The sequence below is a fragment of the Suncus etruscus genome, chromosome 6 (genome assembly GCF_024139225.1).
Source record: "Suncus etruscus isolate mSunEtr1 chromosome 6, mSunEtr1.pri.cur, whole genome shotgun sequence".
NCBI classification, from domain to species: domain Eukaryota; kingdom Metazoa; phylum Chordata; class Mammalia; order Eulipotyphla; family Soricidae; genus Suncus; species Suncus etruscus.
The window spans coordinates 44,674,717-44,692,797 of record NC_064853.1 but is presented as its reverse complement, the minus strand read 5'-3'; the positions used below and the strand labels follow the sequence as shown (position 1 = coordinate 44,692,797).

The following is an 18,081-nucleotide window of genomic DNA, read 5'->3' as shown; positions in this document are numbered from 1 at the left end:
CAATTTCAGCATTTCATATGGTTCCCTAAGCACTACTAGGAGTGATTTTTTGAGTGCAGAGCCAGGAGTAACCTCTGGACAATGCTGAGTGTGGCTCAAAATTAAAAACAAAAAAAACAGTGTATCTTTCCAGATCTTTTGAATTTTATATAGGTCCTGAACATGATTTTTGTATGTGTGGTTATCTGATTAACTTTTAGGTTCTTGGAGTCTTTCACATTCATTACCTGGTGCCTTTCTGCATTCTTTGTTCATTTTGTAAAAGAAGTCAGTCCATTAAATGAGTTGCCCAGATTATCACAGCTGTGGAAGAACCAGTTCTGCATTCAAATTCTCTGGACTCCCCAAACTCAGTATTTATCATACTAGAGCAAATGATATTCTTAAGAAAGTACAAATTGTTGGGTGGAACAGAATTAGTTCCTTAGTTGCATAATTTTCCTCTAAAGGCTTTTCTTTGATGTTCTTGAGTCAAAATCCAACTTTGTGGTATTTAAAATAAAATCAAGTTCAAAATTAATAGATGGAGCACCTTAAAGAATAATACAGTTGACTTTGTAATTAGCAGAGTTGAAAGTGATGAGAAGATCCTCTAATTTTCTTTGTGCTTGCAGGAAGGTGGGAGTCAATCATTTTGACAAGTCTACTGAAAGGAACAACTAGTAGGAGCTGAAACCTTTTTCATTTGGTCTCGTGGCAAAGACAGAGATCATACCAGCAGCTCCACACAGTATGGGGAAAAAAATCCTTAATTTTTAGTATTAATAAACCTTACTTTTGAATTTCAGATAAGTACATTTTTGTAGTTTTTAAATTTTTTTGTTTGTTTTTGTTTTTGAGTCACACTGGCAGCGCTCAGGGGTTACTTCTGGCTCCATGCTTAGAAATCGCCCCCAGGCACATATGGGGGCCATATGGGATGTCAGGATTCGAACCACAGTCCTTCTGCATGAAAGGCAAATGCCTTACCTCCATGCTATCTCTCCAGCCCCTAAAAAACATATATATATTTTTTTTTAATTTTTTTTTTTTTTTTTTTTTTTTTTTGTGGTTTTTGGGTCATACCCGTCAGTGCTCAGGGATTATTCCTGGCTCCAGGCTCAGAAATTGCTCCTGGCAGGCACGGGGGACCATATGGGACGCCGGGATTCGAACCAATGACCTCCTGCATGAAGGGCAAACGCCTTACGTCCATGCTATCTCTCCGGCCCCTAAAAATATTTTTAATTAGGGCCAGAGAGATAGCACAGCAGTAGAACATTTACCTTGTGCACAGGACGGAGCTGGATTCGATTCCCAGCATCCCCTATGGTCCTCTGAAGCTGCCAAGAGTGAATTTTTTTTTTTTTTTTTTGGTTTTTGGTGTTTGGGTCACACCCGGCAGCGCTCAGGGGTTACTCCTGGCTCTAAGCTCAATCGCTCCTGGCAGGCTTGGGTGACCAATTGGGATGCTGGGATTCCAAATGCCAGAGTTCTGCATGCAAGGCAAAACATCTATGCTATCTCTCCTGCCCCCAGGAGTAATTTCTGAACACAGAGCCAGGAATAACCTCTGAGTGTCTCTGGGTGTGGCCCAAAACCCAACATTTTTAATATAAACGAATGGGGCTGAAATTCCAAGCATTTCCCACAGCACATTTATTGTGTTTGTATGTTATGGCTATTCCACAACAATATGTCAAATCTGCATTATTGGTTTTTAAAATACAATTATCTTAGATGTGACCCAAAAACCAAAATAAATAAATAAATAAAATACAATTATCTCATAGCATGAATGGACCATGATTTAAATGAGTTTTTTCCTGGTCATGAACGTTTAAGTTACCTCTAGTATTAGACTCTTTCTAGACTATTTTTCAATAATGGTACTTTGAACATGAGCATTCTTATAAAAATGTATTCATAGGCATTTATGTAGGTTTTTTTGTAGTATCAATTACCGGAAGTGAAATTGCTGAGTTTAATGCTATTGCCAAATTATTCTGACATTTTTTTCCCGGGTGGCAGTATCCAGGAATTACTTATGGGGCTTGGGGTCCATATGAGGTAACGGGGTGAACCCAGGTCAAGCACTTATAAGACAAACTATCTATCTAGATAAGCTGTACTATCTCTACTAATAAGACTATAGGTCTTATTAGTAATTCTATTAGTAGTTTTTAAGAATGATTTTGTGGGGCTGGAGAGATAGCATGGAGGTAAGGCGTTTGCCTTGCATGCAAAAGGTCGGTGGCTCAAATCCCAGCATCCCCAAGCCTGCCAGGAGCGATTTCTGAGTATAGAGCCAGGAGTAACCCCTGAGCGCTGCCGGATGTGACCCAAAAACAAAAACAAAAACAAAAAAAGATTTTGTCTTATTTGCACCAGTAAGGTGATAGAAATATCACTTTAATTTCTTTGTGTGTGTGTGTGTGTGTGTGTGTGTGTGTGTGTTTTATTTTGGGCCACACCTGCAGCGCTCAGGGGTTACTTCTGGCTCTCACTCAGAAATCACTCCTGGCAGGCGGGGGTGGGGTGGGGTAGGGGTGGGGACCCACTTGGGATGCCAGGAATTGAACCTGGGTCTGTGCAGGTTGGCTTCGTGAAGGCAAACACCCTACCACCTTGCTATCGCTCTGGCCCCTAGTTCCTATCATTTTTTACAGAATTTTCATGATTTTAATAATTTTTAGAATTTTCATGATTTTATTAAGGTTTAATATCTTGAAATTTTTTCATATATTACAGTGCAAAGAACTTTGTTTTTGTTTTGTTTTGAGCCACACCTGACAGTGCTCAGGGTTTGCTCCTGGCTTAACACTCAAGAATCATTCTTGACAGGCTATGGGGATCATATGGGACGCTGGAGATCAAACCCAGGAGAGGTGTATACAGTACAAACACCATACCCACTGTACTATCCCTCTTGCCTTGATGTAAAGAACCTGAAATCTTAGGCTACCTTGAATCCTGTAGAGCAGATTGGTGTTGATGTAAAGATATTTTCTATTTCTCATCAAACTCCCTTTTATTTCTCCAGATATGACGTGCTCCCTAGTGTCCTCTGAACAGTCTTCTGGTACCTCTCTCTTGCTTAAAGACACTGCCTCATTTTCGTGGCGCTCCTTGGATGAGGATGAATTGAATGACTCCTTGCTGGAATTGTGTGATGGGGAAGAAGATGATGGCCATTTCAGTTTCACAGAGGAAGAGATCCAGGAACTCTTGAAGGATGATGATCCACCAGATGAGCACCCTAGGGTAGAAGGGTTGCTTAAAGATGACAGCAGCCATGTTGACAAGGGAGGGAAAGGGAATCAAATTCTACTTGATCCTCCAGAAGAGAAAAATTCAGTGTGTGGCTTGGGACCAGTAGATGAGACGCTTGACCTCTTCAAACTACCTCAGCAAACAACATCAGTTGGTCATGGATCAACTTTTACTAAACCATTAAACAGACGCTTTGCACTAGATAAGAATCTTATAAAAATTACAGTTGTTGCACCATTTGACCCAACAGTTTATGACACTGTGATTGATGAGGATAAGACTGATTCATCCAAAGATAGTGAGAAACCTTCCTCCTTTGGAGAAGAGATGAGAGAAGATGCTCTTAGCCCAAATGAGAACAAACTTTGCACTTTGTCTGAAGGGATCAGCCCCAATCACGCTGCCTGGGATGGGTCCTTGCTCTCTTCAAACTTTCAAACTGTCTCTGATAAGAAACCTACACCTATATTCTCTCAGATCATGGACCATTCAGAGAGTTCTAACATGGGGGCAACCTGGAGAAATGGATCACATAAATCAAGTTGTGAAAAGAGGTGTCCAGTTGTCCCTGGCTCATCAAAAAGAGTAAGTGTATTTTTTGCAAGGTGAAGAAGGAAATAATTTTTATTTAGAGCTTCCATATTCTGATAAGTTGATTTTTATTCTTTACCCCAGGCAAATTATTCCCTTGCATTTCTTATCTATAAATTGTAGTAATACTTTGCCATTAGTAATAACTAATGAAAAATGTGTCTACAACTGCCACATAATATTAAGTTACCATTGAGTAATTATAAATTATTCTTTTACTATATTTCACTTTTCTCAGGTGATATCTCAAGTCCCAATCTTTGGTTGCCATGCTGTATTAGTCAGCCCCAACTCTTAGATAGCAACTACAAAGTTGAAAATCTTTCGTTTTGGGCCCGGAGAGATAGCACAGCGGCATTTGCCTTGCAAGCAGCCAATCCAGGACCAAAGGTGGTTGGTTCGAATCCTGGTGTCCCATATGGTCCCCCGTGCCTGCCAGGAGCTATTTCTTTTTTTCTTTTTTTTTTTTTTTTTTTTTTTGTGGTTTTTGGGTCACACCCGGCAGTGCTCAGGGGTTATTCCTGGCTCCAGGCTCAGAAATTGCTCCTGGCAGGCACGGGAGGACCATATATGGGACGCCGGGATTCGAACCGATGACCTCCTGCATGAGAGGCAAACGCCTTACCTCCATGCTATCTCTCCGGCCCGCCAGGAGCTATTTCTGAGCAGACAGTCAGGAGTAACCCCTGAGCACCACCGGGTGTGCCCCCCCCCCAAAAAAAAAAGAAAATCTTTAGTTTTAGGGCCATACAACAGTGCTCGGGGCTTACTCATGACACTCATGTTCAAGGGTCACTCCTGATGGTGCTTGGGGGATGATATGTGGTGGCAGGGATCAAACCTGGGTCAACTGCAAAGAGCTCTGCTTGCTGCACTATCTCTTCAGCCCCCCAAAGTTGAAAGTTTTTTCTTATTTTTTTCTTTTTCTCTTTTTTTTTGGGGGGGCGGTGTCATACCCGGCGGTACTCAAGGGTTACTCCTGGTTCTGCACTCAGAAATTGCTCCTGGCAGGCACAGGGGACCGTATAGGATGCCAGGATTCGAACCACTGTCTGTTCTGAATTGGCAGCATGCAAGGCAAATGCCCTACTGCTGTGCTATCTCTCTGGCCCCGAAATTTTTTTATTTTTGTTTGGGCCATCCCCAGAAATGCTCAGGGGTTTACTTCTGACTCTGCACTCAGGAATTACTCCTGGCCTTATACAGGGAACCATATGGAATGCCAGGGACAAACCCAAAAGCAGTGTGCAAGGCAATAAACCTGTACCTGCTTAACGATCTCTCTAGCCCCCACAATTGAAAATATTAGGCAATTTTTAGTCTTACTGAGCCTGATTTTATTTTTTTCCTTCTATTTTTGGGCCATGTCCAGAAGTTTTCAGGTCTTCTGGCTCTGTTTAGCTATCGATCACTCCTGGTGGAACTTAGAGGGCTATTGGGGTCCTGAGGGTCAAACCTGGATTGACCATGTGCAAGGCAAGAGCTGTACTGTTGTTTTAACTCTGAGCCTCATTTTTCTGTTGTAGTCTTTTTTTTTTTTTTTTTTTTTTTGGTCACACCTGCTGGCACTCAGGGGTTACTCCTGGCTCTGCACTCAGAAATGCTCCTGGAAGGCTCGGGACCATATGGGATGCTGGGAATCGAACCACCATCGTCCTGGCTTGGCTGCATGCAAGGCAGATACCCTATTACTGAACTATCTCTCTGGCTCCCTCTATTTTGCTTTTTTTTTTTTTTTTTTTTTGGTTTTTGGGCCACACCCGTTTGACGCTCAGGGGTTACTCCTGGCTATGTGCTCAGAAATCGCCCCTGGCTTGGGGGGACCATATGGGACGCCGGGGGATCGAACCGCAGTCCTTCCTTGGCTAGCGCTTGCAAGGCAGACACCTTACCTCCAGCGCCACCTACCCAGCCCCTATTTTGTTTTTTTTGTTTGTTTGTTTTGTGCCACATTTAGTAATACTCAAGGGCCATTCTTGGCTCTGCACTCAAGAATCACTCCTGACAGTGGTTGGGGCCATGTAGAGTACTGGGGATCGAACCCAGTCTACCATCTGCAAGGCAAAGACCTTACCTGTACTATTTCTCTTGTTCTTAAGCCTGCTTTCTTATTTGCCAAATGAATGTAATCCTATTACTTATAACTTTTTTTTGTATCTTATTGCAGTCACTGTCTCACTGTAAAGTGGCTTTCTGTTCTGGCTATGGCTCATATCCCAGCTCAGGGAGCATGACTTCTCTTTATCAAACTCTCTAGCTTCTCATATTTCCTAGATAAAACTTATACTTCGGGGGTGGGGGGGAAGACGATAGTGTTTGATATACAACTATCAGGCTTGGAGATATAACTAATAGCTTTGGTTCATGATTATTTCCATAAATAGTATTTTCAGTTATTTTCTTTTAACTAAGGATCATCTTTTCTTATGCATTGAAAAGAAACAGAATGTTCTTGACAAGGATTCTAAGAAGCTGAAAGTCCATGAAAGAAGACTAGGCAAAGTCATTCCTGTTCTGCAAAACCAAACAAGGTAATGGTATAATAAGATATTATGGATTCTCTTGGTTCTTTTTAGTTTCTTTCTTTACCTCAGTTACCCTTAATGAAGGGGAAAACGTACATCCAGAGTAAATACTTAAAGTCTTGGGACCACTGATAACTCATTGTGTGATCTTGGCAATTCAAATCTCTGACCTCAGTTTTTTTGTAGATAAAATTAACTTAATGGGACTAGAGTAATAGTATAATTGGTAGGTGTTTACTTTGTATGCAGCCAACCCAGCATCCCATATGGTTCCTTGAGCACCACCAGGAGTAATTCCTGAATGCAGAGCCAGAAGTAACCCCTGAGCATCACTGGGTGTGGCCCCAAAACCAATAAAATAAAATAAAATGAGGTTAATGATGTTTACTTGCTGTCTCATGTTTATTTCATGAAAGACATTAGTGAAAGCTGTTAAGATTTCTTTTCCTATGTATCGGTCAAACTGACTATAGTTATGATAGAAAATTAGAATAATTTAATAAAAATGTGAAGAGGAGGGCCGGCAAGGTGGCACTAGAGATAAGGTATCTGCCTTGCAAGCGCTAGCCAAGGAAGAACCTCGGTTTGATCCCCTGGGTCCCATATGGTCCCCCAAGCCAGGGGCAATTTCTGAGCACTTAGCCAGGAGTAACCCCTGAGCAACAAACAAAAAAAAATGTAAAGAGGTCAGAGGCAGCTCAGAGGACTCAGTTCAGTGTATATGCTTAGCCTTTAGGAAGCCCAGGGTCTATCCCTGGCACCATAAGGTGCTCCAAGAACCATCTGGAGTTCGAGCAGTGCTCCAGGAGAAGCTCCTGAGCATTGAAAACTGAAGAGGTGTAAAATAATCTAAAACTGCAGAAGAACTTGGATAAAACTATCCTTTGGCGAAATTCTAGTAGGTATTGTGTTTTAGCATTTTAATCTTACTCTGTTGTTGCCAGGAGGTGGCAGTGTCTCTACACGAACCTTTAAATGCACAAAGCAGGTTTTTAGAGTCTGATGGGCTTCCTTACAATGAATGGTGGGTTTTTGTTTTTGTTTTTTTTTTTATTACAAATATATTCTTTATTCTACTTCAAAAATTTAAACTGTTTAGCTGGAGTGATGGCATAGCAGGTAGGGCATTTGCCTTGCATGCAGATGATCCAGGTTCATTCCCTGCATCCCATATGGTCCCCTAGCCTGCCATGAGTGATTTCTGAGCATAGAGCCAGGAATAACCCCTGAGCTCTGCCAGGTGTGACCCCCCCCAAAAAAAAAAAACATTAAGTCAGTTTAGTTGAAAAGTAATTTTCTATCTCACCGGTAGACTCTCAGTAGTGTCATCAGTATGGCAAGGACCAGAAATTGTTCTTACCACAGTGACCAACGTTTATTTACTTATTGTTTGTTTGTTTGTTTTGGGCCCACACCCAGCGGTTACACACTCAGGGGTTACTCCTGGCTCTGCATTCAGGAGTTACTCCTGACAGGCCAGGGAACCTTGAAGTATGGCAGGGATCTAACCTGGATCTGCTTCATGCAAAGCAAATGTTCCACCCGCTGTGCTATTGCTCCAGTTTCCAGTGTTATTTTTTTGTCTTTTGGTGGAGGGACCTACTCCCAGTAGTGCTCAGGGGTTACTCCTGGCTCTGCACTCAAGAATCACTCCTGGGGCCAGAGAGATAGCATGAAGGTAAGGTGTTTGCCTTGCATACAGAAGATTGGTGGTTCGAATTCCGGCATCCCATATGATCCCCTGAGCCTGCCAGGAGTGATTTCTGAGCATAGAGCCAGGAGTAACCTCTGAGCGCTGCTGGGTGTGACCCAGAAACCAAAAAGAAAAAAAAATCACTCCTGGCAGTGCTCAGGGGTTCATATGGAATGTCAGGCTGAACTCAGGTCTGCTACATGCAAAGCAAGTCCTGGTTACCAATGTTTTAATTGCCAGATCCAAGTGATTCTTTTCATATTTTGTCTCTCCGGCCCCATCATTCATTTTTTGTTGTCATGTGAAGTTACCTATTTCTCATTGTTTTGTTTGGAGGGGGACACTCCTGATGATGCCCAGTAGGACTCTGAATTGGTTTGGTGCTGGGACTGAACCTGGGTCAACTCCATGTCAGCCAAGCAGTCTACCTGTTATACTATTTCTCTAGTCCCTGACTAATCTTGAACTATAACTTTGAAGCATTCAACAAATGTTCTTCTTCTCCACAGTCTAAGTTGTCTTTACTTTTCTATGCTTTATTTATTTATTTATTTGGTTTTGGGGCCACACCTGGCAGTGTTCAGGGGTTATTCCTGGCTATGCACTCAGATATCACTCCTGGCAGGCTCGGAGGACCATATGGGATGCCAGAAATTGAACCCTGGTCTGTCCTGGATCAATCGTGTGCAAGGCAAATGCCCTACTGCTGTACTATCTCTCTGGTCCCTCTATGCCAGGGGTCTCAAACTCGTGGTCCTTGGGCCATTTGCGACCCTCCGTACAACATTTTGTGGCCCTGTCCTGGAGGAATCTTGTTTTGTTTTGTTTTAGTTGTTTGGGTCACACAACCCAATGTTCAAGGCTTACTACTGACTTTGCACTCAAGGATCACTCCGACTTTGCCTCCTGCGGCCCCCCAGGTAAATTGAGTTTGAGACCCTGCTTATGCTTTATTAATAGGAGATAGTATCTGTTCCTTTTTATTTTTTGGACACATCCTGCAGTGCCCAGTGCACTTGGATCATTCCTGGTTGTGCTGGGGGACCATATGGTATGGGGGGAATCAAACCCAAGTTGGCCGCATGCAAGGCCAATGCCCTACCCTGTATCCCTTGCTCGGGCCCTAGTCTCTGTTTCTTTTCTTTATTGTTTTTTTGTTTTTTTTTGGTTTTTTTTTGGTTTTTGGTTTTTGGGCCACACCCGGCAGTGCTCAGCTACTCCTGGCTGTCTGCTCAGAAATAGCTCCTGGCAGGCACGAGGGACCATATGGGACACTGGGATTTGAACCAAACACCTTTGGTCCTGGATCAGCTTCTTGCTCTCTCCTGGCCCTTCTTTATTCTTTTAACCCAGGGGCACTTAGGGGTTATTCCCAGCTCTGCACTCAGAAACCACTCTTGGTGGGCCAGAGAAGTATCACAGTGATTGGATGTTTGCCTTGCACCTGGTCGAGCCAGGACATACCTGGGTTTGATCCCTGGTATTCCACATGGTCTCACGAGCTGCCAGGAGAGATTTCTGAGTGCAGAGCCAGGAGTAACCTCTGAGCACCACTGAGTGTGGCCAACCCCCCCTCACCCCCTCCCAAAAATGTGCAAGGCAAATGCATTACCCCCTGTGCTAGCCTTCCCAAGTATCTGTTTTCTTTTTCTTTTTTTTTTTTTTCTTTTTTTTTTTGGTTTTTGGTTTTTGGGTCACACTGGGCAGTGCTCAGGAGCTACTCCTGGCTCTATGCTCAGAAATCGCCTCCAGCAGACTTGGGGATGCCGGGATTTGAACCACCGTCCTCCTGCATGCAAGGCAAACACCTTACCTCCATGCTATCTCTCTGGTCCCAGTATCTGTTTTCTTTTTTTTTTTTGGTTTTTGGTTTTTGGGTCACACCCGGCAGTGCTCAGGGGTTACTCCTGGCTCTATGCTCAGAAATCGCCCCTGGCAGGCACAGGGGACCATATGGAATGCTGGGATTTGAACCTTCCGTCCTTCTGCCTGGAAGGCAGACGCCTTACCTCCAGGCTATCTCTCCAGACACAGTATCTGTTTTCTTAACCTTTTTCTCTTAACTCCATACTTAACTTCAGGTTCATGTTAGTTATCTAATACTGTCTCTGTAGACCTTAAAATGTTGCCTCTGGGGCTAGAGAGAGAGTACAGTATGTAAGGCACTAGCTTCCTCATGCTGATAGAGGTTCAATCCACAGCACCATACATGGTTTCCCCAGCACCACTAGAAGTAAGCCTGAGCACAGTTGGGTATAGACAACCTTCCCTGCACAAGCAACCCCCCCATAAGGGGGGGGTTAATATAACAGTAAAAAAGGCCTTCTGAAAGTAGTTGTGATTGGTAATGTATACTTTCTACAAAGTATCATACTTATGATTCTAACACTGTTTTATCTCCTTTTGGTTTGCGTTGTTTAAGGAATAATGTGCCAACGTTTTCACAATCAGATCTAGAACAGCAGAAGCAAAATTATCTCAGGAGTGTCATTGCTCATATAGAAAATCCAGTGGACTCTAACCAAGGTAACACAGCAGCCAAAGAATGGCATGTTTATGATTGGGTAAGACTTTTAATCAGGGAGATTGCTCTGGTTTGTGTGTGTGAAGTTTCTGACAAAGAAAATTCTTGATTTTTTTCACTTCAAAGGGTTACTTAAACAGATAGCCCTCCAAATAGTTTGGCTAGCCAGTACTATAGAACAGTGGAACCAGGAATCATTCCAGTACACAAAGTCTTCCCCATGTTTGAGGGTAGCCAGATATGTATTTATTTTAGTAGGGAGATGTTGTTTTTTTATTGGGGGGGGGGGTAGAGCCACACACATGCTCAGGGGTTACACGTGGCTCTGCGTTCAGAAATTGCTGCTGGTTGGGGCTGAAGCAATAAATAACACAGCTGTATGGTGTTTGCCTTGTACAAGGCAGACCCAGGACGGACTCAGATTCAATTCCTGGCATCCCATATGGTCCCCTGAACCTACCAGAGCAATTTCTGAGTGCAGAGCCAGGAGTGACCTGAGCACCTCTGGGTATGGCCCCCCATCCCCCAAAAATGAAATCGCTCCTGGCAGGCTCAGAGCACCATATGGGATGCCAAGGATGGAATCCAGGACCATCTGGTTCAGCCAGCTGCATTCAAGGCAAATGCCCTGCAGCTGTGCTATCATTCTGGGCCCTGTAGGGAAGTTTTTTAGTTGTTTTCTTGGGTTGGGGGAGTTAATTTGAAAAATAATAGGAGTGGTTGATCTGATGCTACTTAGTAATTTTTTTTTTTAATTATTTTCACTCGGGCCGGAGAGATAGCATGGAGGTAAAGCATTTGCCCTGCATGCAGAAAGTCATTGGTTCAAATCCCGGCATCCCATATGGTCCCCTGGGCCTGCCAGGAGCGATTACTGAGCGTGAAGCCAGGAGTAATCCCTGAGTGCTGCCAGATGTGACCCAAAAACAAAAACAAAAAAATAAAATAAATAAATTTTCACTTGTACCTTCAGCACCTAAATGTAAAGATATTTCAGATATCTTTTTTGCAACTTTATCTCTAGATCTTTCAAGCTGAGTTCTTGTTGGTTATTAAAAAAAATATTTTCAGGGGCCGGGAAGGTGGCGCTACAGGTTAGCCTTGCAAGCGGATGGACCATGGTTCGATCCCCCGGTGTCCCATATGGTCCCCCAAGCCAGGGGGGATTTCTGAGCGCATAGCCAGGAGTAACCCCTGAGCGTCAAACGGGTGTGGCCCAAAAACCAAAAAAAAAAAAAAAAAATTTTTTTTTCAGGACCAGAGCGATAGTACAGTGGATAGGGTACTTGCCTTTGCACACATGGCTGACCCAGGTTTCATCCTTGGCATTCCATATGGTCTTCCAAGCACCTCCAGGTGTGACCCCATGAGCACGTACATAGCTAGGAGTAAGCTCTGATCACTTCTGGGTATGGCCTTCCCCCAAAAAACAAAGTTATGACAAAGGCCAGAAATATAGTACAGAGGTTAAAGCACTTGCCATGTACACAACTGCTCTTTGATCCCTAACACTGCATGTGGACCCTTGAGCACTGCCAGCAATGATCCCTGAATACTACAAGGCTTCCTCCTGACTGCTCAGGATCACTCATGGTGGTTGATGCTCCAGGAACCATATCAAGTACTGGCAATCAAACACTTGTGGGCCACATGTATTATTTTTGCAGTTCCAAGGCCTCCTCTGGATTTTCTTTTTTTCTTTTTTGGTTTTATGGGCCACACCCATTGGCACTCAGGGGTTACTCCTGGCTCTGCACTCAGAAATCACTCCTGGCTGAGGGGACCATATGGGATGCTGGGGATGGAACCTGCATTTGTCCTGGGGCTGCCTCATGCAAGGCACGTGTTCTACTGCTGTGCTACCACTCTGGCCTCTCCTCTGGATTTTTATATTAACTGCTGCATACTGGCTTTATGATCAAATTTTGGGATCCGGGTAGAAAACTTAAAGGTAGTACATGTACTTAAAATGCAGAGACCTCATAGTTAGTACTGTTCACTGAGCACCATTCGGAATGACCACTGAGTACTGCATGGTGTAGTTGTTTAGACCCTGTTGGTTGGCAAGGGTCAGCTTCTTCCTCTCCTTGAGCCTGGGTACCAAGACGATCTTCTCACAGCTCAAGACCAGGGGTCCCTGGCTGATGACCAGAAACAATTTACTCCCTTACAACAATACTTATATAGGACCAAAAGAGGAACTGGGATAACTTAAAGGTAATAGGACATAGCCCTGGGGGTAGCTGAACCCAGCATGAACAATGGGATTTTGGAATGCCTTGGTGCAAGACAGTATTGATAGGTATTGTACCAGAGCTCCCTGTGAGGGAGGAGGGATACCAAGGTCAAGCCCAATTAAGAATTTTGGGGAGTTGGTGCCCCTTTTTGTACAGTTTTTCCCGTCTCTGAAGCTTTCACCCTCAGGGAGAATCCCTGGAACAGTCTCTACAGGGCCTCCTAGCACAAAGGAACAGCATCACAGAGGGCATCCAAGATAGCTCACACCCTACCCCACCCATACCAAAAAAAAGTAACCCTCAAGTTTCCTCATTTGTAAGTGTTGATTATGAAGCTAATGTGAAAATTAAACACTAAGTACAGTGACGTTACAAAGAACAGTACCTCATCATAGCAATTGACATTTACTGAATTTTATATTAGCAAAAAGTGCATCTTTCAGGGGCTGGATCGATAATGCAGCGGGAGGGTATTTGCCATGCATTCGGCTGATCCAAGATGGACCTGGTCTTAATCCCTGGCATCTCATATAGTCCCCCAGCCTGCCAGGGGCAATTTCTCAGTGCAGAGCCAGGAGTAATCCCTGAGCGCTGCTGGGTGGGCCCAAAAACCAATCAATCAAGTTTAAAAAATAACAATTTTTTTACTTCATAGGATTTTCAACTTCATCTGTAGATACAGATTTTTTATAGATCTCTAGTTCTTGTTTCAGTCTCCAGGGTTATATTGAGTTCTTCTCTTCTCACTGACATTGTTTTCACACTCCAGATTTAAAGATTTAATATCTCATAATATAGAGTGCTCAAGGTCATACTCTTCCTTTCTTTTCTATTTAGGGCAGTAAAAAGCAAAAAGCATAGTCTCATGTTCCTTCTTTTTTTTTTTGGTTTTTGGTTTTTGGGCCACATCCGGAGGTGCTCAGGGGTTTCTCCTGGCTGTCTGCTCAGAAATAGCTCCTGGCAGGCACGGGGGACCATATGGGACCACCAGGATTTGAACCGACCACCTTTGGTTCTGGATCGGCTGCTTGCAAGGCAAACGCTGCTGTGCTATCTCTCCAGGCCTCTCATGTTCCTTCTGAGATGTTCAGTATTATTTTGCCTTAGAAAATATCAACTCGGGGCCAGGAGATAGCACAGTGGCGTTTGCCTTGCAAGCAGCCGATCCAGGACCTAAGGTGGTTGGTTCGAATCCCGGCATCCCATATGGTCCCCAGTGCCTGCCAGGAGCTATTTCTGAGCAGATAGCCAGGAGTAACCCTTGGGCATAGCTGGGTGTGGCCCAAAACCAAAAAAGAAAAGAAAATATTAACTCGGGGCACGGAGAGAGGCGTTTGCCTTGCAAGCAGCCGATCCAGGACCAAAGGTGGTTGGTTCGAATCCCGGTGTCTCATATGGTCCCCGTGCCTGCCAGGAGCTATTTCTGAGCAGACAGCCAGGAGTAACCCCTGAGCACTGCCGGGTGTGGCCCAAAAACCCCAAAAAAAAAAGAAAATATTAACTCATGCTCTTTACTAGACAGAAATATTAATAGAAGACAGATTCAAATATAGTTCCTGCCAATTCAGTTCAAATATTCTTCATTGGATTGCCATTTTATACATCATCAGTATTGTGTATAATTTTGATTCTGAATATAATAAAATATAATCTTTATCTTCATTCTAATATAAACATAATCTCCTTCCAGTTTATTGTCATTAGTCGTGGGGGGCATACCCAGCAGCAGTGCTCAGGGGATACTCCTGGCTCTGTGCTCAGAAGTTACTCCTGGCAGGCTCGGGGACCATATAGGATGCTGGGGATTGAACCAAGGTGGCCACATACATGCAAGACAAATGTTCTTCCTGCCTTAACCTTTCTATTACTCTGGCCTCTGCCACATGAGTATTTAGTGCCACTTCTTTGTCATCCTAACTAATAAAAAGTTTAACATGGTAAAGTTCTTAGAGTAGAAAAAATCACTGCAATTTTCTCTTTATAATGTATAAATTTGTTCTGTATATCTTTCTTGAGAGACCATTCAGCCTTTGAATTAAGTCCTAATTATGCAAAACTATCATTTATTGCTTTATAAAGCACGCTTAGAAAAATTCTAAGGTATAGAAAATTATCACTTATATTAATCCTAACTTTACTGTAAATTCCAGTGATAGTTTCTAGTTCTTCCCCCTAGAATCAAAAAAGTAAGAACCCTTTAATTTACTTAAGGACCATTTCATGCTAAATTTATTAAAATACATCAAATTTGTACTGAGGGGTCGTTTCAAATAGTACACTGGAAGAACACTTATCCTAGATCAATCCCTGGCAAACCATACTGTTCTCTGAGCCTCTCCAAAAGTGACACCTGAGTACAGAGCCAGAAGTAAGCCTTGGGCACAGCTGGGAGTGGCCCCAAACCAAAAATAAAATTGTAATGATTGGGCCGGAGAGATAGCATGGAGGTAGGGCGTTTGCCTTGAATGCAGGAGGACGGTGGTTTGAATCCTGGCATCCCATATGGTCCCCTGAGCCTGCCAGGAGCGATTTCTGAGCATAGAGCCAGGAGTAGCCCCTGAGTGCTGCCAGGTGTGACCCAAAAAACAAACAAACAAAAAAGTAATGATTGCAGTGTAGCCTAATAGATTATTTCATCTTGCATAGTTGATTGTATCCATTGGAATATATAACTTACCCTTCATAATTAATAAGTTATTTGTGATGACTTTGAGTCTTTGTTACCCTAGAATTATCCTTTCTTTTTTTTTTTTTTTTTTTTGGTTTTTTGGGCCACACCCGGCGGTGCTCAGGGGTTACTCCTGGTTCTCTGCTCAGAAATAGCTCCTGGCAGGCATGGGGGACCATATGGGACACCGGGATTCGAACCAACCACCTTTGGTCCTGGATCGGCTGCTTGCAAGGCAAACACCGCTGTGCTATCTCTCCGGGCCCAGAATTATCCTTTTTTACAATAGTTACGTTACATCTTTTTGTTCCATTTTGTTTTGCTTTGTTTGTTTTTGGGCCACACCTGATAATGCTCAGGGTTTACTCCTGGCAATGCGCTCAGTAATCACTCCTGGCTTGGGGCGGGGACCATATGGGATGCAGAGGGATTGAACCTCGGTCCATCCTAGGTCAGTCACATGCAAGGTAAACGCCTTACCGCTTGCCACCACTCCGGCCCCAGTAGTTACATTACATCTTAATGTATTGTGCATTTATTGATAATGCTTACCTGAGTCAGCTACCCTACTGAATTACATAGAAATAATCATTTTCTGGGCTGGAGTAATAGCACAGCGGATAGAGCTTGCCTTGCACCTGGCTGACCCAGGTTCTATCTGGCATCTCATCTGGACACCTGAGCCCACCAGGTGGGCACAGAGCCAGGAGTTATCTCTGAGCACTAGCTGGAGTAGCCCAAAACCCACCAAAAAAAGGAAAAGAAAATAATCATTTTCTAATGTGCCACCATTTCTTTTATAATCGCATTTTTTTTAAAGTAAATTATTTTGTTGAGGCAGTACAGGGGTTGGGGGGAGACAAGAGCTGAGAAAGAGGGGGGAGAGAAGAGAGGGAGGGAGGAGGAAGGGAGGGAGAGAGAGAGGGAAGGAGGCAGGGAGGGAGAGGGAGAAGAAAAGGAGAGAGAGAGAGAACCCGATAAAGGAAAAGAATTGAAGGAGCCACAGATAGTATTATAGGGTATTATAGGGTTTGATCACTGGGTTCCCAAGCCCATCAGGAGGAATTCCTGAGTGCAGAGGCAGGAGTAAGCTCTGAGCATCCTGGGTGTGGTTAGGAAAAAAAAGAAGAGATAGAAGAAAGGAATCATACTTTCCAAGTTGAGAATAGGATATGCCTAGTTAGCATTCTTTTTTTATGTTTTTGGGCCATATCCAGTGATGCTCAGGATACTCCTGGCAGTGCTGGGGAGACCATCTGGGCTGCCAGGATCAAACCCTAGTTGACCCTGGGCTAATCAAACACTCTACCTACTGTGCCCCCTAGCTACCTTTTTTGGTTTTTGGGCCACACCCAGTGATGCTCAGGGGTTACTTCTGGCTATGCTCTTAGAAATTGCCCCTGGCTTGGGGGACCATATGGGACACCAGGGATCGAACTGAGGTCTTTCCTGTGTCAGCTGCGTGCAAGACAAATGCCCTACCGCTGCACTATCGCTCCAACCCTCCCAAGCTAGCATTTTTTTTTTTTTTTGGATTTTTTGGGGTAGGGGATCACACCTGGCGGCGCTCAGGGCTACTCTTGGCTCTTTGCTCAGAAATCGCACCTGGCAGGCACAGGGGACCATATCGAATGCCAAGATTCGAACCACCCTCCATCCTGGATTGGCTGCTTGCAAGGCAAATGCCCTACCGCTATGCTATCTCTCCAGTTTGGAGGTTTTTTTTTTTTTCTTTTGAGTTTTGGACCATATCCAGCAGTGATGAGGGGTTACTCCTGGTTCTGCACTCAAGACTCACTACTGTCGGGCCTGGAGAGATAGCACAGCGGCGTTTGCCTTGCAAGCATCCCATCCAGGACCAAAGGTGGTTGGTTCGAATCCGGTGTCCCATATGGTCCCCCGTGCCTGCCAGGAGCTATTTCTGAGCAGACAGCCAGGAGTAACCCCTGAGCACTGCCGGGTGTGGCCCAAAAACCAAAAAAACAAACAAAAAAAAAGACTCACTACTGCCAGCTCTGGGGACCATATAGGATGCTGGGGATTAAATCCAGGTCACCCTACCCACTGTGCTGTTGTTCCAGCCCCTACCTTTAGTTTATTAAGAAAAGTTATTAATCTGAATTTTCCCCAAAATTAGATAGCTGTATATTTATAGATGAATCTTCACTGATCTTATTCCTGAAATATTGAGGTTATTTTTCCACCATATAATTTCATTCTTAGATTAATTTCATTCTAAGCCACAAAACAAAGGACTGGCTTCCCCACCTTCAGTCCACTTCTTAAAAATAAACCCAGGATGCTGATTGTTGGTCCAAGAAAGCCCATCTGTTAGAGATTATGAAAGAAAGAAAAAATTCAATGTTTCCATTCTTGTTAGCATGTCTAAATTTGGAGGAAAGAAGAGATTAAAGCTATAGCTAAAACAAAGTTTTTGGATCATTAACTCCACATGAATTTCAATCCTGACTTTCTCATTTTCTACATCAGTGGCTTTCCACATGTTTACACCTTCACATTGGAACTGGTCCAGTTGATAGCTTCTGCAGTACAAAAGTGGTTTGCAACCTCTTTGTGTTTGGGACCAGTAG

The 18,081-nt window shown here is 43.7% G+C and overlaps 1 protein-coding gene across 1 annotated transcript in view; it reads left to right on the top strand.

The window, feature by feature from the left end:
* S100PBP (S100P binding protein) overlaps window positions 1-18,081 on the top strand; it is a 56,405-nt gene that overhangs the window by 21,843 nt on the left and 16,481 nt on the right. The window contains exons 2-4 of the mRNA XM_049775190.1: window positions 3,023-3,837; window positions 6,283-6,374; window positions 10,484-10,587. Coding sequence (XP_049631147.1) covers window positions 3,025-3,837; window positions 6,283-6,374; window positions 10,484-10,587 — 1,009 coding nt within the window. The 5' untranslated portion in view covers window positions 3,023-3,024. The remainder of the gene's footprint in view (window positions 1-3,022; window positions 3,838-6,282; window positions 6,375-10,483; window positions 10,588-18,081) is intronic.